Genomic DNA, 24,428 nt, shown 5'->3' with positions numbered 1-24,428 from the left:
CCATATTGAAGCCCCCACATTTCCAAAAATGCACACAATGGTTATTAGTTATTTGAGTTTCCTCTGGGATATTCCTTTTTCCACTGAGTTATAACAGTGGGACGGAAGAATTCCCATTTTGAAATGTTTACAACTGTATGATGAGTTAGCAAGAATAAATTATCACTCTAAAAGCTGAGTCAGGGTTGAAGACGTACAACCAGGATCAGAAGAAGTCATTTGCTTGAGTGGAGAAAACAGAGGATTGATTTTATTCTACCTTCTTAAGGCAATCTATCCCTTAACCTGATGAATAGGGGATTTAAAACAATCAGATTCCACTTTTACCAGAGGGAAACATAGTATGCTGTCTTTCCCCTTTTATTTCCCATACACTTCCTCCTATTCAGCTAGAACATATGACATCATTCCCTATACAGTTATAAGTGGTAAGTACATCTGAGCTGCTGAATTATGGTCAGTATCATTAAAATTGGACTGTGTGCCACTTAGTTGCCTATAGCCTACAGCAAGTGTTGTGTACTAAAGGAGAATATCCACCTAGAAGAGAAGAAAATACACTAGACACACCACGTAGGAAATAGCTGTGTTCCTATGCAAAGAAACTTTTAATTTATGAAAATATAGCCATGTCTCCAAAAATAAAAACTTCATAAAAGTGCAACAAAGCAAACCTCCCCTAGACACACTTTATTACTTAGTCAGGTCCATATTTCCCAAATTTCTTTGAAGTCACTACCCACCTATGTGTACCCCACCAGCCTCAGTGTGTTAGGGAAAGTCTTCCTCATCCCCATACATTTCTCCTGGTCAATGAAAAGTGAATTGGCTTTGACAGCAAGGTCGTGTTCCAAATTGGCTTTGGTGTGTAGCAGTGTCTGGAGAATATCTTCAGCATCTCTCAGTCTTTGTTGCAGTCCCTGGATTGTATCATCAATTTCGTATACTTCATTCACAAGGCTAAGTGGGAAGAAAGCAGGGAAGGGTATTAATACATTATTTTTGTGCTTTAGGCTTTTCACCTTTTTTTCTTGTCAAAAATTCACCCGAAATACTAGTTTATTTGCTGAGGGAGATAGATGGTTTAGAAATATGAAAAATAAATAAATAGATAAAATGAGGTGCATCAGAAATAGAAGCATGCTTTCAAAAGTCACATACCAAATGATGCATTCTGTTTAAAAATATATACAGGAAAGTTATATTTCAAAGAATTTCAAAAATACCAAATTGGGGTACATGTATTACATTTCAAAAAGCTTGCATTAGGTGACATAGTGTAAGTTAAAGAAAGCTGCATATGGAAAACTCCAGGTTAGGGAAAGCTGCAAACTTTTACAGATTAAAAATACTGCTTTGAAAAGCCTTTATCATTATTATTAAATACAAAGTATTTGTATTTACATAATATAATGTACTGTGTAAATAGCTATGCAACAAATCCTACAATACTCAATAACTTTTTGCTTAGCATACTAGCTTTTCACAAGGACGTCTCCCCAATAAATTGGCCATTTATTGCTCTCAATTGCATAAGAGTTACACTTTTTTCCCCCCATGAAGCCAGTGAAACAAAATTGTTTGAGAAAGAGTCAGTGTGACAAAGCAGCATTACTTAGGGGGAAAATGAGAAAAGAATGGAAAATTGTGGTTTCCTGTTTGCATACTAGTGTTTTCGCATTTTCTCTTTTATATCAGTTCAAGTGACTGGGCAAAACGAACTCTTCACTCAGAATATCTGAAGGATGAAGAAAAAGCAGAACAGATGCTTTCAAAAGGCACTCTAAGGTGCAACTTGATTTCTAGCTAGTGAACCAAATGGAAAAGGGAACCTAGAATCTCCATGAAATGTTACAGAAACAGTGTGCTTAGTCTTGTTTCCTGTTGCCCGTTGTAGCTGATATTAGGAATTCAGAGGAAGTGTGCATGAGGAAGATTTTTTTTTGCCATCGTTCCTGAAGAGAGCCAGCTGGTCTATAACTGATTGACAATTCATTCACAAATTCTATCCAATCAGAAATGTCAAGTAAGCTAACTATTAGGGTTTGGCCTTTGAAGAACAGTTAAGAGTCAGACTAAGTCAGTTGTACTTAGATATTATGGGTATCAGCAGGTCGTCAATTTGTGACCAAAATCATACTCTGGGTATACCTCTATTTTAATTCTGAGTTTGCGTCTGATTCATACTGTGCAAATTTAATTGTGAAATTAAAATAAGAAAAGCTGTTAAACAGAAAATCAAACTCTCACTGACTGATAATTGAATGAACTGAATTAATGTTGTACATGAATCTGAAAGGCTAAATATATGTGCAAATTAGAAAAAGTTATTAAAAGCAGACATGGAAAGGGCGAAGCAATACTGTCCCAACTCCTCTTTATTCAGTTTCCTAGGTGGTTCCAAGGGATGAAAGGAAAGTTCTCTTAGGCTCCAGGTCAAGCCTGTCGCATGAGTCTTCCCCCCATCTTCCTCATTGCAATATTACACTTCAGAGTGGCTACATTCAAGGGAGGAGACTTTTTTTAGGATGTCTGAATTGCTGTCAGGGAAGAAAGTCAGTTCTGGTGCTTACGGGCAGAGTAGTATCAATCCAACCAGCAACAAAATGTCAGCAAAGAGTTAGATTTCTCTACTGCTTTGCTTTCATCCAATGGTTGCCCTAAGAACCAGTTTGATACAGTAATTAAGTAATTTGATATAGTAATTAAGGCAGCAGTCTAGAAACCTGGAGACCATGAGTTCTAGTCCCACCTTGGGCACAAAGCCAGCTGGATGGCCATGAGCCAGCCTCTGTTACTGTATCCTAGCAGGAAGGCAATGGAGACTCACTTCCAAAATCTTGCCAAGAAACTATGCTGTGGTTTCTCTGTGGGTTGCGTGCTGGCTCTGCAGTTGATTATGTTTTTTTTTAAAGATTGAACCCCAGTTGAATTTGGGGTCCCTATATTTGTTCCACTGGCTCTTTCCTCCAAACTAGCATAATGTTTAGCTTGGTCATGGGCCAGGTTTAGTAGTAGCCTTCCCTTTCTGCCCTTAAGATATACGGGACTACAATTTCCATAATATTCACTTAGTATTGAAAACAGGTTGGGAGAGGTTGTTCTGCAAAAAATATGCACTAAATATTACAGATGCCTTTGGTAGGGTTCTTTTTTAAACCAGGAAACCAACAACCCAGGAGATGGGTGGCTGGTTCTTGTAAGTCCTGGAGTTAAGTAAGTCCTTAAAGTTATACTGAGAGATATTCAAAGGATCTGAAGCCACAATAGAACATGGGACCATGTATTTCAGAGGATTCTGGATTTTTTACAGGGACGTTCCTCCAGAACATTATGCTCCAGAACAAAGAAAAAATATGTTCAGCTCCTTCTTGCCCTAAGAATGTATTGTTTTGTGGCTAGTTGATTAGTATATTTCATCAAAATGTGTCCCTGAGCAGTCTTTAAACATGCAAGCTTGTACATGAAAAATAGAGAGGAATGAGAATGTGATAAAGGGAAAGAATTGAACCACTAATTGTACTCTATATGCTTTGTATGAAGAAAGCTCTAGGCTTCATGCCTATTGAACCTCAGTAAAAGGGATCAGATAGAAAATAATGTGGGATTAATCTGGAGAGCAGCTCTTAATCAGATAATATAGTTAAATTACATACATACATATATACAGTAGGATGGCCTGATTAAGACACTTTTTCAAAGGTCTGCCAACTTTGCTGTTTATAAACACTTTTTATTTATCTAATCCTTCCCCTTCCCCTTCCCCTCCCTCTTCCTTCCCTCCTTCCTTCCTTCCTTCCTTCCTTCCTTCCTTCCTTCCTTCCTTCCTTCCTTCCTTCCTTCCTTCCTTCCTTCCTTCTTTCCTTCTGATAATCCGATAACAAGGGTAGAGGATCTTGATTTCCCTTACCGTAATTGGGCAAAATCTCGGCAAAGTTCTACGTTCGGTCTACGTGTGCGTTCATCCAGGCGAGTCTGGGCAACTTTCAAAGGGGGTCCTTTTTCCCGAATAGCCTTCCGAATCGCTTCTATGGTCATCTCTGTATCAAAGATTTCTTGAAGAGTCTACAATTTGGTAAAATAAGGGGAAGGGTTAGAAAATAAATAATGATATTTACATGTTTCTTTAATACACACTATAATGGTTCCCCAGCCCCAACTGCATCTTAGTTCTGTAAGACAATATAAATCCAGCCAGTGACTGCTGCATTAAATCAACCAATTCTGACCTTTTTTGCCACTAGATAAGTTTTAAAGCAAAAAATAGGGAAATTATTTTTTTATATAATATTTTTTTATTTTTCCAAACTCTCCCCCATACATATACTGTGATATTTATCAGATACATTCTTTTTACATTCATATATAAGATACTTTTAATAAAATGAAATAAATACATACACATGACTTTTGGTGTTGCTCGCCCATTTCCCCTTTCACTGTATCCTCACTCCTTCTCTCTACCTACTTTCTCCCTTTCTTCTCTTCCCTACTTCCCTCTTCTTCCTCTTCTCTTTCCTTTCCTTCACCACTCTCCTCCCCTTTCTCCCCACTTCTCTTCTCCTCCAACCTTCCTACTTCCTTCTCCCCTCCTTTACTGTTTTCTCTCTCCTCTCCTTTCTTCCCTCTCATCCCTCTTCAGATATAATTCAGGGGTAATGTCCGAGCAACTCCTCTCTCCAAATTTCTCTATCTGTATTATATACAATGAGATTAATTTTCTCTTATATTAATACTTCTATTTATCTAACCTTCTCGATATATACCTCTATAAATATTTATACAAGCTCCAGTTATTCAATACTGTGTCGCCTGGGTCTCCCTCCTAAAATAGGGAAATTATTGAATGCATAGAAAGTGATTATTATAGTAAATAACCAGATCTTGAAATGAAATTCAAATCTTGTTTTGCCTGGTCCTCGCTGATGCTGGGCCTGGCAAATGCCTTGCCCAATCTCAATCAACAGAACAGCCATCCAAATGCTTCTCCCATCCCTGCAAAAGTTGTGCATTACAGGAAAGACTGATAGAGTGTGACACTGCAATAAATATCTCCCTATCCTATCTGGCAATACTAGGTGGTCATGTCTTTCGCAATGCATCTGCGGGCCCAAGGCTATTTTCAAGGAGAATCTAATATTTCACAGGGGGGGGGCTATCCCAACAAAAAGCTTTCATCAAGTGTCTCTTCTACAGCGAATGGGGAGAGGGTGGCCACTACAAGTAACGGAAAGTTACATCACTTATGCTGGGGAAGCAGGCAAAAACAAAAAAAGAACCGCTATCCTTTGCTTCTCAGAAATCATGAAAGAGGGAGAATTAACAGTATGTTAAACATGCAAGAACGCCCTCACAGTTGTAGAACCGTTGGCCTAGGGAAACATATAGCCTGTGGAAATTGTTGATAATCCAGTAAAGTCTCCAGAGAGATTCTAGTTTACTCTCCTCTATCATCTTGTGAGAAAGAGGGAATCTTTCTTTAGGGCATAGGCTAACTCAAATCTCTAGTGACTTCTTCCTCCCTCACTATGCCCTGGGAGAAAAAAATGCCATTCAACTGGGGGGGGGGGGAGGAATTGAAAACAACAATCAGCTCTATCAGCTGTAGCAACCCCTCTTTGCAAACCATCTCTGCAGGGAGCTGCCAGTGGAGATTAAAGTGTTACATGTCATTGCAAAGTTAAATAAAATTATAAAAAAGGGAAGGCTGTTTAGGAAAGCCATGGTGCAATTCTGACCTGAAATTCTGAACTCTGAAATTCTGAAATGTGAAAATTACTGAGAATGAGTTAACTAATGTGCAGGTAATTACTGAGAATGAGTTAACTAATGTGCAGGTAGTCCTTGATGTATAACCACAATTGAGCCCAACATTTCTATTGCTAAGCAAGGCAGATATTAAGGGAGTTATGCCTCACTTTACCACCTTTTTGCCACAATTGTTAAGAGAATCACTTCAGTTGTTAAGTGAATCATATGGTCCCACCCCATTAACTTTGCTGGGAAGGTTACAAATGGTAGCCACATGACCACCATTCCCCCCAACTGTCATAAATATATGCCAGTGACCAAGTGCAGAATTTTGATCATAAGTCACTTTTTCAGTGCCACTGTAATTTCAAATGATCACTAGATGAATATTTGTAAGTCAAGGACTATCTGTAAAGTTTTAACCACAAATCAAGAGCAAAGCAGAGGCTTCCGATCATGACTTTTGATAATTTATTCTGGGCTAGAAACCTGCATGCATTTTTTTAAAAAAAAGTTTAATCGAAGCATCTGAAGAGCCACTTTGCTGTGGCAGCTAAGGCATTAGGCCAGAAACCAGGACACCATGAATTCTAATCTCACCTTAGACATGAAGCCATCTTGGTGACCTTGGACCATATTCCTCTAAGATTTGTTTTATTTACATTCATCACTACCCACAGACTTTCAAAGCCAGATGCGAATCAGTGATATAATAAGAATACAATAACACTAAGAGCAACTTTGGTGACAAGATTGAGGCATTAGGCTAGAAATTGGGAGACTGTGGGTTCTAGTTGTGCCTTAGGCACAAGGACTGCTGGGTGACAAGCCCCCCCCCTCTCTCTCTCTCAGCCCTAGGAAGCAGGAAGCAGCCAAAAAACAACAAAAACCTCTTCTGAAAACTGAAGAACACTTCAGGAGCTTATCCACCAGGAGTCAAAAACTGACTTGAAGGGACTTAAAAAAAAAAAAAAATCAAAGGATTTACATATACAGATCTCATTGACTTCAAAAGAGAACATTTAGGTAAAGATAGGTGACTGCTAAAAATTTGAAACAGCTAAGGTCTGGTCTGTGATTTAAGTTATTATAATTGCTTGTAGATGGACTTTCTCTGGTTTTCCATTGTCTGGAACTTGCACAAATCCCTTGCACCAATTAGCGGGTTTTCTCTTTTCCATCACCGATTAACTGCTTTAGCAACTTGAAATGCCCCCATTTTGTCATTTTGGAATAGTTGGCCAGCTGGAAATGTTTATTTATTAGTTTATTTATATTTCATGTTTCCAGACCACTCTCAAGGGAAGTTTTATGTATATGTTATAGGTTATATGTATAATGTATATGTTATATGTTTATTTATCTTACTGAAAAAAAGAAGCACACAAAGCAGAGATAAGAGACACGAGAGCAGGAGGGTAATAGAAGACTTATTTTGGCACTCTCTCCATGACTAACTGAAGAGGATGTTGGTGAAGTTTGGCAAGAATTGCATCAGTTGGTGGTGACGACATCTTAGCTTATAGCTGGACTGGTTCTAAGATTGAAGATGTTACTTGGATAAGCAGCAAAATGTTTCAAACCAGAAAAGAAGTGCAGTTGCCATGACCAAATTTCCAGACAACTCTATCTGGATAACTGAGAATCTTCACTGACATACTGGGATGGAGATATTTACATGAGATCAGAATATCTGCAGAAATCCTTGTGCAATTTCTGCAATAAACCACAACCACTGAGAAAGGCACTGTAGAGTTCAAGTTGTGAAATTGATCTCACCTTAGCCAGATGAGCCTGAATCTTATTTTTGGCATCAGCAGTTTCAGAGATGCGGTTGGTAAAGGCAACATTTGCTCTGTTAAATTGGTTCCACATCTCATTGGCAGTCACCACAAGCAAAGTTTCAATATCATCCCTGAGCTTGGAAGAGGCAGCCCGCTCACTCTGGGAGCGCAGAATGTTATCATCAGTAAATTTGGCCCAGGATTCTGGCACTGAAATCCTGGGAAAGTAGAAGAGACAAACAAGCAATTTGTAAATAGTTATGTGTGGCTCTTTCTTGAAACTAATTCTGGATATAAAGGTGTCCCAGTTACGTTTGCAACATTTGAGATGTTTAACAATTCCATCTGTGGTGTTTGGACATCCCATTTTTAAGCAAGTCTTAATTATTTTTTTCCTCTGTGAGAAAGAAGGGAGAGGGGAGGAGTGAAGGAGTAGGAGAGATGTGAATGCAAGAAACTGAAGTATAACTGCAGTCAGAAATGCTGGTGTTGTGGTCAAGCCTGCCAAAATCTAGCCTCCTCCACAAATATTAATTCATTCACCACATGTATTGCTTTTAAAAAAAGGAGGGGGAGGTATAATTCAGTAATCATCATCTTATATACTGTTTAGTATTCTGGATATTCTTAAATGAGCATGAAGAAGCATTTTATAATGGTGGATTGTTCCATTTTATTGTTCCAACTTTCTGACTGGAGGGGAATTTTTCTGGAGCACAATCTGATATTACAAATGGAATAGGTGGAAGGTGGTGCTGGTTCTGGTGCCAAATATTTTTCTGTATTTCCAGTATTTTGTAATTTAACTCCCACTAATTCAGCCAGCATTTTAGCAGAAATCGTAAGAAAGGCACCAGCTTGTCTATCTTTATAGCTTGTAAAAGCCTTTGCAACAATTAGAGCAAAGGAAGGCAATTGCCTTTGTTACAGAGGCTGAAGATAGTCTTTGTTCAACTTATATGAGCTAGGTTGAATTGATATGTTTCAGAGACATCCACTTTTTAAAAAGGAGAAGTTGAAAGTCCATTTTTTTCTTATGCATGGAGAAGAGCTACTCATTACAGAATAATGCAGGAAGCCATCATCCCCATGTTGTCTTGGATTGATCAGGTGTTTTTTCTGATGAAAAACAGGCATGATGATGGGCATGGGAAAAGATGTTTTTCATTTTTACTGAGCAAAGAAAGCATGAGACCCTGGAATCCCTCTAGCTTTCCCAATAGGAGCAGGCACACATTACTCAAATGGGTAAAGGGCAGGGCAACTGGCAACACTAAAGGAGAGATGGGAGTTTTGGAGGAGGGGATGATCCAGTGGACCAAATGAGCTGGCCTGCCAGAGGAGGTCAAGCTTGAAGGTTAGAGTTCCCCAGTCCCATTGTGCTCCTAATGCACTTCTAGAGAATAAAGCATCAGGTGATGAACTAATGTCACCTCAACATACTATTTGGCTCTGGAGAGAAAAAGTAATACCATCAGATAAGAGGTATTAACCATGAAGTTATTAAAGGATGAGCGATCATATGAAAATAAAGTTTACATTTCTGAAAAAGTGATGTTTATACTTTTTTTATATCTCTAGGGTTTGTATTATAGACTTATATAGACAAGAGACTCATCTATAAAGTTACAGATATTTCAACTTTGCATCAGCTGTATCCTCAGCTAAAATAGAATTGAACTCTGTACACCTGTTTAAGGAAATAGCCCTTGGGTTTCTGTAATGAACAAGAAGGGGTGCATGTCACTGAAGGTGGCATACAAAGGAGTCTCCCCTCCTTTTATTTTGACAACAACCCTGTGAAGTAGCTCAGAGAGACTGAATAACTCAGAGTTATCTATTGAGTGGCAAGTCTGAATTTCTGTGGTCCACTCAAGGCTCCATTCAACACTTACGTAGCATCAAACCGCTCTACACCTCGAAAATAGCCAATGCCATCAGATGTATTCCTGAGATTGTGACATTTGTCATCAATTCGGTGAGCTGATTGCTTGTCACTCAAGTCTTTCTCCAGCTCATGCTGGGCTGATCTATCAGCTCTGTAGTGAAATGAGGGTCAGAAAGTAAACTAAGATTATAACTTTTGCAAAGAAAATCATTAACCTTCTTAAACTCCTTTATCTCATAATGATGACAAACTGAGTGTTAAAACAAAACCAGAACATACACATATACACACACACACATACATACATAGTTTAAAAATCATTGTATTCCAAAGGCTAGAAATGAACAAAACCAGCCAACAGTGCTCACCCAAAAGTTTGGGGGAACAACTGAGCATTTAAAGGAAAGATCATCAGGGTCAGGGCTATCTGGATCTCCAGGGGGATGTCCATAGGGTAGACACTGTGACACAGAAGGCATAACTCCTAGGTCCCATGAGATGGCACTGCCTAGGAATCCTAACAGAAAGGAGCATGCCCATCCATTTGCTAGGGCATGCAAAGACAAATAGTTGGCCCTGCAAATAGGGCATGCAGAGATAGGTGGTCCTGCAAATGGCCTAGCCCTCCAAGTAGAGTTTTATAGGTGACAAAAAGCACTTTGAATTTCACTGGGAAGCTGACTGAAATCCAGTGCAGCTCACAGAAGAGAATTACAGCAGTATATTGTGAAATGTTCCAAATAACCTAGGTTGCTGCATTCCAGATCAGTTGCAGTGTCTGAATGCTCGTCAAGGGAAGTTCCATATATAGGACATTACAGTAATCTAACTCAGGTCCAGCTAAGGTATGAATCACTGTGAGTAGGGGGTACTGCTACCTGTTTTAAAAGGGACAGTTAATTTCCCTCTCCTCCAGGGCTATCACTGGACCCAACAGAACTGGACAATTTTAGCCCAGCCTCTCTGGCCCTTTTCAGTAGATACATCATGCACACATATTCTACTCTAAGAGCTAGAGTTTTATAATGCTGGATTTCTCTTGCCCAAATTGCATATTTTGCACCATGAGTCATGTGTAGTTATCTAGAAGCAAGTGTGGTGGTTGGTTGAGTGTATTACTAGGATCCACTTTCAATTCCCATCCTCACCACATCTCTGACTTTCCTATTTTAGGGGAGATCTCAGGGCATTCTACTCACATCTAAGGGAACATTAGCAGAAATTTCTGGGCAGTCAGGAACCCAATTTTATTGCAGATTCATATCATCCAGTGGCTTTTGCTTATTTTCATATAAAAGCAAATCAAGCCCTCTTCTTCAGCTTCCTCTGCTCATTACTAGATAGATGTGAATGAGAAGATGGGGAAGTTGAAGATGAGTCTTGTTCACATTGTCTTCTCAGCTTTCAGAGAGCAGGTTGATTGTCTGAATAGAGTTGACTACACACAACTAAAAATGAATCTCTGAGACACTGACTATCCAGACAAAAGACTTAGATTGAATCAACACAAGACTCTCAATGCTGATCCAAAATTGAAAAGAAGAATTTTATTCATATTTTCCCAAATGGTGAAAATCATTTCCATGGAGAAGAGGAAGAGAAGTTATAAATAGCCATGAGTCTTGGGTCTGAATAAAGGTCAGAAAAGATTATCTTTCTTTTATTTTGACTTTATGACATTATGAAGGACTGGAAACAGATTGGCACCTGCTAATTTATTAGGCATTGCTATAGGCCGTTGAGACATAAAGTGCTTTTCAAAGACCTCCAACATTTACCTCTGTGTCTGTTACCAATACTGTATATTTAGAATCCAGTTTTATGACTCCTACAAATTTGGTTTCTTTATGATCTTGCTAGAGAAGAAAGCCATGAGCATATAGGAAATGATTCTCTCTATCAAGCTGTGCTATGGAGAAATTGATCAGGTGGTCACCTTAGAATTTATTTCTAAGGGCTTTTTAAAGGAAGTTGAGATTAAATGTTTTCTTACGCAAGCTGGGCCATTGACTTATCCAAGTGTCTTCTCATTCTCTCTTGGCATGAATGGATGACATCAATCTCCTGGCCAAGTTAGAAAAACAAAAACTCTATCATATATTTCCAGGGATTAGTAAAAATGTTCAGATTTATACATTTTGCAAAACACCCCTATTTGTCCTCTTTGTTCAAAGTGGAAGATACATCTCTAGTCCTCCAGGGCCGTCTTTTTTATTCAGATTTTGGTCACCATTCCTAGGGCCTTGCAAATGACATAACTTTGGATATTACTGGATTTGGCAGGATTAAGATTTTAACCTTGTTTTGAGAGCTTCTGCAAAGCATTGTGAGAATAATCTTAAGAGACAGGAGGAAGAGCTTCAGCTTAGACGATGGCCGGATAAACAAAACCTGAGTCCAATGGAGGGATGGAGGTGGAGAAAGCATCTCAAAAGGGAACTTTCCTAGTCTGGAAAGTAAAGACCCGGGAGAGGGGAAATAGTTTCAGATTTGCAAGATTCAGTCTCTGTAGCCTAACTACCAGGACGCCATGATTTTGGTGTACTGTCTGCACTACTTTGAAGGGCTGAGAGCTGGGTTGGTTTCTGTAAGATGCCAGGTAGATATGTTTTCTCATTTGAAGACTTAAAACAACAATTTTGGGGGAATATGTGATTTTTTAAGAGATACACTAACACATTCAAGACATCCATATTGGTCCTAAATCTTATCCCAATGTATAAAGACTTGAATATTTGAGCCCCATCTATTCTGGAAGTATTTGAGAGCCTGCATTGGCAATGACTTCTCCACTAGTACCGTAATAAGGCTTCTTCTTTTTTTTCTGTTAAGACTCTCAAAAGATCTGTTTCAAAGTTGTATTTGTTTGGTGTATATGCAGGTGTGTGTGTGTGTGTGTGTGTGTGTGTGTGTGTGTGTGTGTGTATGTATGTGTATATATATATATATATATATATATATATATATATATATATATATCCTTAATAGTTATAAAAATACGAATCCCGGGCATATTGTTCAATGATGCAATCTTCGATTTCCGGGAAGAGTATACTCCAGTTATTTATTGTTAAAATAACATTTAAAACAATAAAAACAGTTATATACAAGAATTAAAACAACTTAGCTTTTGCTGGTCCTCTGCCAGCGTCCTCAGAGTGGGGCTTAGGGGGTGGGAAGTTCTTTTTATCCCCTTGCTGATCCAATTGCCTACTCATTGCCCTCGTGACAGGGCCACTCTTCCTGATTGCCTGTGACTGCCTTATATATATGTATTGTCCTTAATAGTATTAAAAACACGAATCTTGGGTATACACATAATGTGAAATAAAATAAGGTGATCACCAGGATAAAATCATAAACACAAATGTTTAATTTACAAAACCAAGCTTTCTTCGGCCACACTATCAACATCGTCAGGGTATAATTTATACCCTGACGATGTCGGTAGTGTGGCCGAAGAAAGCTTGGGTTTGTAGATTAAACATTTGTGCTTATGATTTTATCCATGTGATCACCTTATATATGTAACTATATTTTGAAATTCTTTTCAAGAGGCACAATTAATTCCTTATGCAGATAAGGTCTTCAATTGCATAAGAAAAAATTGCAATATTATTAAATATTTAAAAGCCAGCTGAATATATATTGTTTATTTAGGAAATTGAGATTCAGTTTCTCCTTGTTTTTTCCCCCCTTTAGGAAACGAAACAGGTGAGAATTTTATTGTGTGTCATTCTTACCACACTTATGGCAAGATCAAATGCAACCAGCCTTCTTTGTAGAATTCCCACATTTTCTCACCACTTCCGTGATTTTTGCTTACCATCGACAATCGATAGGAAGGAAAAACAAGAAATATAAAATAACTGGACAGCGTCTTCTGACTTGTAGTGTTGGGAATGTTCCACCTGAAAGTTCACTTTGCACATCGAAATTTGTCCTGTTCCAATTCCTTTCTTGCTTACACTTTGTAAAAATGGTCAGTTATGAATATTGTTTTCATTTGCCTGAAATAACTAACCAGGGAATCAAAATATAAATGGCACCTGCTCAGTTTTTAATAATTTATGTGAAAAGACAAAAGACTGAATAAAGAAAGCACATCCTTTGAATATATTTGAAGAAAGGAAAAGAATTTCAAGCAGAGAAAAATGGCTCTGTTTTTCTCTTTAAAGGTATTCCTGCAACTGATTTTATTCAAGTAAAAATGTTTCTAACTTTAAATAAGCCAGGGGCTTTTAGATAAGATGATCATAGTGTCATAGAATTATAAGGCTGGAGGGACCTTGGAAGTTTTCTAGTCCAACCCCCCACCCAAGGCAGGAATCCTTACACCATCCTGGACAAATGGATGTCCAATCTTTACTTTAGACCAGAGTTCATAAGTTTGGACTTTGCTATAAAGGCATCCTTGAAGGTATATCTATTTTCAACTCCATCTATGGACTTATCTATTATCTTACCTTATCTATCATCTATATACAAATTCCATAAATTCCAAATTCTTATTCAACTAATCGTTTCTGGTTGTTATTGCAGTCCTTTACCTGACTGCAGTTCCTTGTTGCTATTATTAGTCTCTCATTAATTTGAAGAAAGATAAAGAGTAAATAAGTAGTCTGTGGAATTTTTGACCCATACTTTATAAGATAGACTCTGGCCCACAAACTATTCTTTCTTACATCCACTGGTCAGCTACATACCCCCACTGACCCATATATCATTTTGTTTTGATTTAGTTTCTAGAAACATTTCACTTCAATGTTGATATCCACATGCCTTTGGTCCAGGCAATAGCAAGGGACACACAATGATCAAGGACTTAATTTTTTTCAAGCCATCCCCCACCCCAGATTAAAAATCCAACTTTCTTTTGGGTAAAAGCATTCTCTTGATTGCTTTGGGTGGTAAGTTAACAGCATTAACAAACAGGTATTGTGTTTTGGAATTTTTCAAAAAATATGAATAAAATGGATAATGTAATTGGCTGGTCCAGATGTTCCTGACTCTCATGAAAACTTTTTCATGAATTATGATCTTTGATCGAGAACACCGGCAAAAATTGTGCACAGATTAAAGCTTTGGCTCAGCTCTTAATATGTGACAAGGGGTCAGTGTTATATGGAGAAGTTTGTGAGCCAGAATCTGGGGCTCAATATTATCTAACAAGACCAGAACCAACGGAAGCTTATAAATGAAGGCTTCAAATTGTATCCGTTCAACTTTAATAATGATCAGAAATAGAAAGGTTAAGATTGTGAGGAACGTCAAGAATTATAGCCCTTAGCTGACAGTTCACATACTAAGGAACATTGGTAGTGGGAGAAAGAAGCTGCTGAAGAAGTAAACACTTGAGAAGGGGAAGCACAAATAAGGAAAGGCCAAGAGGCAGGATGTACAAAGGAAGACTGAGCCAAGAGGCAAATCCAAGATAGCGATGAGACAAGTGAAATGTTTGCTGGGACATTTCCTGACTTCTATAACTTTTGCAAATATCCAGAAACTACTGGAAGACCAGAAGAAATAACTTATTAAATAGTGTAAAGAATCATAAGTATTCCAGGCACAGCATTTCTATGAATTTTCAGTCAAGGAATGATTCTTAAACCAATTGCTTTCCTCTACCAATTGTATGCTTAAAACATGAATATGTGGTATCACAAAGCGTCTCTTGCATTATTTTCCTTTAACAAGCTGTCACTTGTTCACGTCTGTATTTATTTACTTACTTACTTTCATAATTGCCCAAGCCCACAGGCCTTATTTTAGCCACCCTAACTGTGAACTGATCTGAAGGTAACTCTTGAGTAGCTAAGAAAGGAATGGCATGAGCAGTCTCATGTGCTGCAAGACAATATCCATAATTGCCAGACAGGACAGGAGAGATGACATTTGTAGCCTAAAATATCTGAAGACAAAGCAATTTGGGCAAAGTTGCATTCCCAATGAATAGAAAACCATGCAAGCTTAAACTTTGAATGATGAGCACACAATTGGTGCATTTGGGCCAAATATTCTCTCAGCCCAATCTATCTCACAGGGTTATTGTTATGGGAAAAATATGAGGTGGAAGTTATGTTGGATATGTGCACTGACTTGAATTATTTTTTCAAAAATAATAAGGCAGGACACAAACAATTTTTTTTCCCCTTTTCAGGTGTTAAATGAGCTTACGGTCAGCAATTGTTTTTCCACATCATCATGAACAAGATCTATGCCCATTCTCTTCTCTCGGTGAAGGAGGCATTCCTGGGCTACCTAAAGAAGGAGACAAAAAGTTATTGTGTATCTCTGCATTGAGATATTTTAAAAAACTGCTGAATCTGTTCCAGGATTGGAAAGTATGTTGCATATTGAAAAAGCTATTCTTCTCCAACACCTGTATGTCTCTTCAGTGACAGGTATGGCCTTCCTATCTGTCTAATGTGTTTTTTCCAAGTTCTTTCCTTTAGAACCTTAAAAATCTGTATTTGACCATTTCACACAGAATCACTCAATCATCCAATAGCAAACATCGACTTAGGGTTATTCAAACAAACAACAGGAGAGGTACAAAAATGTGAAATATATTTCAATTTATTCATTTATTTAAATATTTAATATTTTATGCATACATTCAAGGATTCAAGGAAGGAAAAAAGGAAGGAAGGGGGAGGGAGGGAGGGAGGGAGGAGGGAGGGAGGGAGGGAGGAAGGAAGGAAGGAAGGAGGGAGGGGGAGGGAGGAAGGAAGGAGGGGGAGGGAGGGAGGGAGGGAGGAAGGAAGGAAGGAAGGAAGGAAGGAAGGGTCACCACAAACAACACTGATAATTGAGCAGCCTTGTAAATATGGAATGTATGGTATAAGGAGAAAATGAAAGGGATAAATATACAATAGAGAAGGAAGAAACGAACTCTGGAGATAATTATTTCTGCTTTGCAGGTTTCAATTTGTGTTCACCTGCTTATCAAACGCAGAGGAAGAATAGTTGCTTTTAAATCACAAATAACTTAACCTACTATTTGCTTAACTTATTAATTCTAGTTGCTTTTTGTGAAGTAGTATAACATTATAGCTTGCTAAATTTTCTACATGGCAAAATATATGAAGATTTGTCTGAATTCAGCAGTTTATCGATCTGCCAAAAGAAAAAAATAAATTCACCGATACTGATTTTTCCCCCCCTCAAAAAAAAAAAAAAAGAGTAAGAACACCATTGCTTTGATTCCTACTGGACTGCTAGTGTCCTCAAAGTCAAGAGGAAATTATATATGGCTAAAGTTGAAATGGAAGCTAAAGATAAGCATTTTACGCCTCACAAAGTACATGAGATACTTATTTATTATGAGAAATGCACAAAACATCTAGACTGCTGCCAAGTGATCTAAAATAATTTTACTGGAATCTAAGAGGGCATTTAAACATCTGAAGCACAGCAGGTATCACTGAAATATCAAATATGTTATCAGTGGATTTGATCGGTTTACCTGAAGGGGCCCTTCAGTTTCTACCAATGCTCTTTCTAGACGTTTCTTCATTTCTGTAAGAGCATTTGTCTCTCCAATCATTCCGTCTATTTCATGGTTAAGCTCTGTTTTCCAAAATACAATATCATTGACTCGCTCTCCTATATTTTTGGTTGTTTCTGTTTGGGTTTTCCGTGTCTGTTGATCCTTATCCTGGATCATCCGGGAAGTATCCACTCTCATTTTCTCAGCATTATGCCGTGATGCTTCTGATTCCTTGTAGTTGGTCAGGTTTGTTCTGTACCAATCATCAGGAGAGTACCTGCTAAAGAGTGCTGTTCGGTTGGACACAAAGGGGAGCATGTTGCTTGCGGTGACCCCATGAGAACTCTTGGAAAATGGTGCTAAAGTCGGAGTGATAGCAGCAACTTTATAGTAGGTGCTAGGTCTCCAAGGAAGACTCAGGCTGTGAGTTAAAGAATAATGAGGGAATCGATTCTTATAACTTGATGCCATAGTGCTGATGGCTGGCAGAAAATTTGATGGTGTTGGTCTTGGATGGGCATAGGTAGCTGTCAAGGTAGAACCTACGAGCTCCATTATGGTGAAAATATATCCAGTCAGGTGTCCTGCACCAACAAAAGGAAACATAGAAATGTTTGCAAGAAACTCCCACTTAAACACAATAAACTCAAAACCCAGTTGGCAAAGGCTGCTCATTACATGCTGTTGATTCTTGAGTATTATGAAAAGGTTAAGCAATGATCTGTTCTTTAAATTTATTATTGTTAAACTTGGATTTCTGTTGCAGACAACTCTAAAAATAGCTCTTTAAGATGTATAGCTTTTTGTATCATAAATACTTATTCAGGAAATGTTGCACTTCAACTCTCACGTTTTTGTAAAATTGGCCCACTAATAAGTGGCAGATACTCTTAGACTGCTGTAACAACAACAAAATACCCTAAACTAACTTTCCTTATGGGAATATACCATCATAAGTATGTTATGATAAGTAATTCATTGTGTTTCTCTTAATTAATGTCTCAGCTCATTTGCTGTTCTTTCAGATGAATCTTTGAAAAGTCCAACTCCATATAAATCTTTGTGGCTGCATACCATGTACAAATTTCATACTGAACCTTCATTTTTAGACAAATTCAGAATTTGTATGGAAAAAATGTGTTAATGGATGTATGACTTTACTGATTATGGGATGTGAAGAAATGAGCCTTTGTTCCAGACTCATTGCCTGGTTTATGTCTACCATTTTAGAGTTTCTGAGAAGAAATGGATTGAATATTGGATTTAAATGGTACAAATTCAAGTTCAAATCCAGGGATTAACCATGAACTTTACTAAGTAGTCTTGGGAACCATAATCCTGATCTAACTCTTTTATGAGTTGATCGTACATCTAAAGCGCTGTCAGACAAATAACTAAAGAATTACTCAATAAGAAATTAAAGATAGCACAATATGGTCAATTGCCTCATTGACTAAGGTAGGCAAGACAAATATTTTGTTTCATCCTGCAATTGAATATGTGAATGTCAGTGGCATGTAGCCAGTAACCTTAAGAAAAAAGATCACCCAAGGTCAGTTCTTTGACAGTGTCTTTTTAGAATCAGAGTAGTAACACTTTTGAAATAGTATTGAAAGCTTATCTTGGAGACAGCAATCATAAGAAAGATTGTTGGTTCAAATAACCCAAGCTAAGTCAGTCCATTGTCCTTTTCAGTTAGGCTTATTGTCTGCTGGAAACCTAATATTCCTGACCATCTAATGTAAATACCTGGCTGGTACATAACCCACAGTTCAATAACAAATACAAAAGATTCTCCTGAGCTGAGGAAACTTTACTGCAGCTGCAAGAACAGAAGAGAAGTAAAACCAAACCATTTGATTTATCAGACAGACAATAAAGATGGCAGCTAAAAATGGGCATCACATGCTGACAGAGGCTTTGTTGGGGTTATTCATCCCCTCATGTTGCACATTAGGTTTTTTTACTGCCATTCTAACAAACATTTGCCTTTAATGCAATAGCACTACAGTAATTGACATTTAATTCTGCACATCTTTGAAATATAATACCTCCTTTTTAACAATACCCAAATTCACCACTTTTCCATTGGACTCAGTGGGCATCTGTTATTTACCCTCCAGAATTACAAAATTAAGACAGGGAGCATTGCTTGTTGTTTTTTGCCAAGCTGTTTCTGAGCTTCTTTGCTGCTTTCTTATAAACTACAACATCTTCAAGCAGGATTTCTTTGTATATAGGGATGGAGGGGTGAGAGAGATGAGGAATGAAGTTTCCCTCTCTCTCAACTACTCTGGTCAAATTTGTTGGTTTCCCATAGCCTGATTAACCAACATCCTGAAAAATAGGTTCTTGGTGGAAAAAGGGGAATTTCTCCTTCTTTCTACCAGCTTTTCCCTTCAACATAAAGAAAGGAAGAAGAATAGAAAAAGAATAAATATATGTGTGATGTTTCTGTTTTTGTGCGAATGTATATGGAATTTCAGATCCCTAACTTGATAACTAATGTGATATTTTCAGCTGAAAATAAGCCCATCTAAACATTGAGGGGAGAGGGGAACCCTACTCTTAATATATCCAGACCTAAGGAGCTTGTCAGCCAGTTTGGTATACAGTAGTGGGTGACCTTGAGCCAGTCACTGTCCCTCAGCCCTAGGAAAGAGGCAATGCTAAGCCAGTTCTTGCCAAGAAAAATGCAGGGACTTTCCCAGGTTATCAACAATACTAACCCCCAAAGAATAAATCAAACAAAAAGTGAGTCTGTCAAATAAGCTTTTGAAACAACTTCTAGCAAGCATGTTCATAAGCCTCCTAACAGCCTGATATTGTGGGTCATGTGATGGTTTGTGCTGTCAACTTGTTTAGAAGCCATGTTAAGCCTTGCTTAAAATGCATAGAAATTTACACAAGAAAAGGTGAGTTTGGACCAGAGGATAAAAAGCCTTTCCCACTGCTCAGCTAAACAAATTCTAACCTGCGCTCATCTGCAGAAATTTTCACTCAGACCTTTTTACAATCCTGTAATCCTTTAATTCAGGGTACAATCAGGGGTGATTGGATGGAGCTGAGTGATTACTAGCTGGATTCCCTTCCTGATGCCACGCGGAGATCACAGCGGATATTGTTTTCATTCAGACTCATATTATGCGTTATGTCATACTGTTTCTCACACTGTGTTTATAATTATTATTTGAGGAAATGGAATAAGTTCAGAAAATCTAAGCAATGATAGCCATATTGCTATTATTACCACTACTACTATTACTACAACTATCATAGTATTTCTTATCTTCAACATCCACGAACAAGTGATGTTTAAATAATGCATAATTTTATACAGCAATCAGACGTGGGTTATTTTATATCTATTTTTGGAAATATAATTATGTGCACCAAATTGCCCGATAGCTTTTTATTTGAAACTACAGCAAATAGATGAGGAAAAAAAATAATGCTCCTGTAATAAGGGAATCAATTATCTACTTTCAGCTTGGTAAATCTAAGTGTCTTTTAAATTCAGCTGCACTGATTTATTCCCATTGGGTCAGATGACAAATGATCTGTTAAATAAACATTCCAGAACAGTTGCTAGAACTGAAGCCTGGGGCAACTGAGTTCCCTTAATTACAAATTAGCAGGTTTATATTCTACTTCTGTTGAGGTATGACATTTAAAGGTCTGCTTTCCTTCTCCCTATTATGAATAAATTATTATGCCCCCTTTCACACTGAAGCTTATAGGAAGGGATTGAGAGCAGAATGTTATCGAGATAACCATCTTATGGCATCTACTTTCCACCCACAAATGATATCCTTGATCTTTCCATCCTCACATTTCTGCATTAACTTTCAGATCAATGAGAATAAATTTTAAGTAAAATTCACATAATATGTAAACATTTTGGGATGTTATTAATATATTGCTTTTATTTGAATTCTGTTTTCCCTCTAACCTTTTCCCCCATGCTTTGTCCTCTTCCTCTTTCACACCCCAGGAATTTACGTAACCTTTTTACATCTTTATTATATATCTTCTCTTGGCTTTGTGCAGTGGATTAATTTCAGGAGGTAGGTAAGGAGCAGAAGGATAGTATTCTCTTAACTGGCCCCTATGGTTTCACTTTCCATGGACCAATCCAAAGACTCATTTCCAATGAAGCCATGAGTGGGAAGAGGGTGACTTGCCCTGTGCCTGTCGATCTGCTTACTTCACTCTTGAAGGGCAGACAAGTAAGACACTGCCTAGAAGATTAGTATGTTCTATGATTGCTAGTGGTCCTTGAGAGATGCTGCCTCCCTGTGTACCAAGAGAGGTCTTTAGAGAAGCCAGAGTAGCTGCTACTCACCTATCTGTAGATGGTGCTAAGGAAAGGATGGAAAAACCTCCTAGATCCACAGGTTGCTAGTCATACAGTGCCCAGTGTCTCTACTGTTCTTCCCTCCCACTCAAGGCTTCTATCCCGCCCTCTCACATTGTGACATACATCCTTCCAGGTCCGCACCATTGGTTAAAAGGAGAGTGGAAGGAAAGGGGGGGGGGCAGAGGAGTGAGGTTGTTAAGGACTCACTTGCTGCTTAGTAACTAACTCTATTCCCTGTCTGGTGAAGGAGGAAGGGAGGAGGAAGAAAAACTGGCAGGGGAGAAAAAAAGCTTCTGAAAAGATCATTACTCAGCACGCGCTATTAACTGCACACATGTGGGGGGGGGCAGAAAGTGTGCAGTGGTGCCCATCCTTCCATGGAATGTAAAATTGCACAACTAATAGTATAAAAATGCCAGTGAATCTCTCTAGCTGTATGAAACCAGAACAGGTAAAAAAATCTTTGCAGGATAACTGAGCAACTAGAGACTCAGGGGGAAAAGGAGTAAAAAACAAAAAATCCTTAGTTAAATACCACAGTCATCATGATTGCCATGGATAACTTGAGCTGAAGTATCATTTGAAAATAAAATTCTTCCATAGAACTAATCATTTTTTTTTAACTTATATAAACTTTGTGGGGAGAGATATGTGAAATGTGTTGCTGTAGCAAGCAAACTGAATCCTGAGAAGAAAATCAAATCATAACCCTCAGTGGCTGATACTACACTCATACAGCATCTTTTAACAATGCTGTTCTGTTCACATTTACTTATAAATAAATCCCACTTTGTTCACCGAAGTTTACTTACTGTCCAAACCTTTGCACCTAAATGGTGTTTTTGAAACCCGGCCTAATGTATGCAAAACATGGCATCCCAATTAAAAAAAACACATTATATAGATTAGAGAGCTGTGTTCCTAAAATCTAAATGTAATGAAGTACATATCAAACCTATTGAGATACTCTTGGCACCCCAAAATCCAAAACAATCTTTGTTGCTTACTAGCACCTGGCTGAAGAAGGAACCTGGTCTCCTGTTGCAGTTGTGGTGCAAGTATTTGTAGGAAGAGTCTGTTCAGCTTTCCTTTTCAATCATGTTCTATTATTAATCATGAGTTACAGGGTTTTTATTTATTTATGTGAGTCAGGAAGGAAAGCAAAGCAACGTTCAAGGGATGAGCTGGACGTGCTACCTATGTACAGAGAGAATGTTCTTGAGAAAAGTTGGTTGGGAATATGAGGAATACTCCAAGAATTCAGTGGGTATATGACTGATATTAAGTGGGAGGTTATAAAATGGATGGTCAGACTCGGTCCTTTAAACATGGGTACTCGGTTGGAGCACAGTTACTGTGATCAAAAGTCATACTCATGGCAAAAATAGAGCTTATGCCTTTGCCTAGTCTAAACTGTTGCTGAATGAAGGTGAATATATGTGTCCCAGGATGATGTTGCAGGATACAATCTGTGTTGGTCACAGGACCAGAGGTTTAGTTTTCCAAGTTTTTGGACTCCAATTATGTTTTTGTGAACCCTTGTAAACATGTGGTATCCTCTGTATTACTAAAACCTCTTCATCTCTGGACATTTCTTGACTGCTGGCACTTGGAGTTTTAGATCCCCAGTCCTTTTGGTTCAGGTGGGCTTATTTAAAATGTTGGCACTGTCACAAAATGATTGCCTTGAAGGGGACATGCATATTCCTAACGTGACCGTCCTTGTGAAGGTAGACAGCCATAAAACACCAGGAAGTGAATTGGTGAGGATATTTCCTGCTTCCCCTTCTTATACAAGGGCAATTCAGAAATAAATCTCCATTTGACCATGTGCAAGAAATAGGCAGGGATAGTGCCTCTTGTCCTATGGTGCTGTGCACATTAGTTCAGTGGGCAGTGAGGAGTGGAAGGAGAAGGTTACGTTGCAGTTGACTCATCTGCTAGATAAATTGAAAATGCCATAGAAAATCCCGCCAAATGTGAAGATGCCAAAGGACTACTGCTGGTGAAGTTCATGGAGTGTGGTTCAATCATCAATTCAGACATCTACTGTGAAATGTTATGAAAACTCAGACGAGCCATTCATAACATGTGTCAGGCATGCTGACTTCCGGTGTGGTGTTGGTTCACAATAATGCTCACCCGCACACTGCTAGACGTACCCAAGAAATTTTGAAGCAGTCCGTTTGGGATGTTTTTGATCACCACCACCACCCCCATAGCCCAGATTTGGTGCCGAGCAACTACTACTAAGGAATTTCAAGCCTTGTAAGACATTATTTGTATTTAATTTATTTATATGCCGCCCAATCCCAAAGGACAAGTGCCTCAATCTGAATGGCGATTATGTCAAAAAGTAATGTAATGTTGTAGTTTTCTAATGTGTATAATAAAAGTTCTCTATCTACGAATGTCTGTCATTGATAACCAAATGGAGGTTCATTTCCGAATTGCCCTCGTACCTTCTCCTCAAGGAAAATATATCTTGGGTGAAATTTTGAACATATATATTCTCGCTAAATAAACATTTTGTCGCACAAAATATTTTATCATATATTAGGATACGCGGTAAGCCAATATATGTACTTCATGTCTTCTTCCCTTCTTGGTTGGAAATTTGGATTTTTCAACATTAACAGTTCAGCAAACGAAGAGGTTGAGGATTTATAATCCTCTCTCTCAATTCTTTTTTCAGCAAAAACAGTTGCAGAGATATCCAACTCGCTTTATAAATAAAGTGCTGGAAAACAAGAAAGTTATTGATGTGGCTTTCCTAATGCTAACCTGAATGTTGTTGTTTTTTTGACCCATTAGGTTTATGTAGATGATAATAGCACATCAGCGCATAAGGAGTGATTGCTGAATCAGATCATCCAAGCTTAATGGCTAGTTCAGCATTCTTGCTTTATAGATGCTTTTGAGAACATTAAAAGCAGAACAGGAAGACAAGATCCTCCCCACCTCATTACTCTTTTCCAGATTGCAAGTAATATATCTAAAGGCATTAAAAGTATTCTGGCCTGCTTTCCGTCTAAGCTTATTGTTTGATTATGGTCTTTCAATAATCATAATCATAATAATTTATTTTGTTGTATGCCACGCAGATTGGCCAGATTACAAAAACTAAATGAAGAAATGAAGTAGATATGATAC

The 24,428-nt window shown here is 38.1% G+C and overlaps 1 protein-coding gene across 1 annotated transcript; it reads right to left on the bottom strand.

The window, feature by feature from the left end:
- TEKT3 (tektin 3) lies at positions 1-21,396 on the bottom strand. The gene is made up of 8 exons (XM_039340200.1): positions 21,261-21,396; positions 16,892-17,499; positions 15,601-15,684; positions 11,417-11,487; positions 9,431-9,574; positions 7,531-7,753; positions 3,911-4,065; positions 1-960 (listed from the first exon to the last, which is right to left on the bottom strand). The coding sequence occupies exons 2-8, from the start codon at positions 17,468-17,470 to the stop codon at positions 744-746; spliced, it is 1,473 nt and encodes a 490-aa protein (XP_039196134.1). The 5' UTR covers positions 17,471-17,499; positions 21,261-21,396; the 3' UTR covers positions 1-743.
- Between the last annotated feature and the right edge of the window lie 3,032 nt (positions 21,397-24,428).

The sequence above is a fragment of the Crotalus tigris genome, unplaced genomic scaffold (genome assembly GCF_016545835.1).
Source record: "Crotalus tigris isolate CLP2741 ecotype Arizona unplaced genomic scaffold, ASM1654583v1 scf7180000017742.2353718, whole genome shotgun sequence".
NCBI classification, from domain to species: domain Eukaryota; kingdom Metazoa; phylum Chordata; class Lepidosauria; order Squamata; family Viperidae; genus Crotalus; species Crotalus tigris.
The sequence above is the reverse complement of the archived record's forward strand: the minus strand, read 5'-3'. Positions and strand labels throughout refer to the sequence as shown.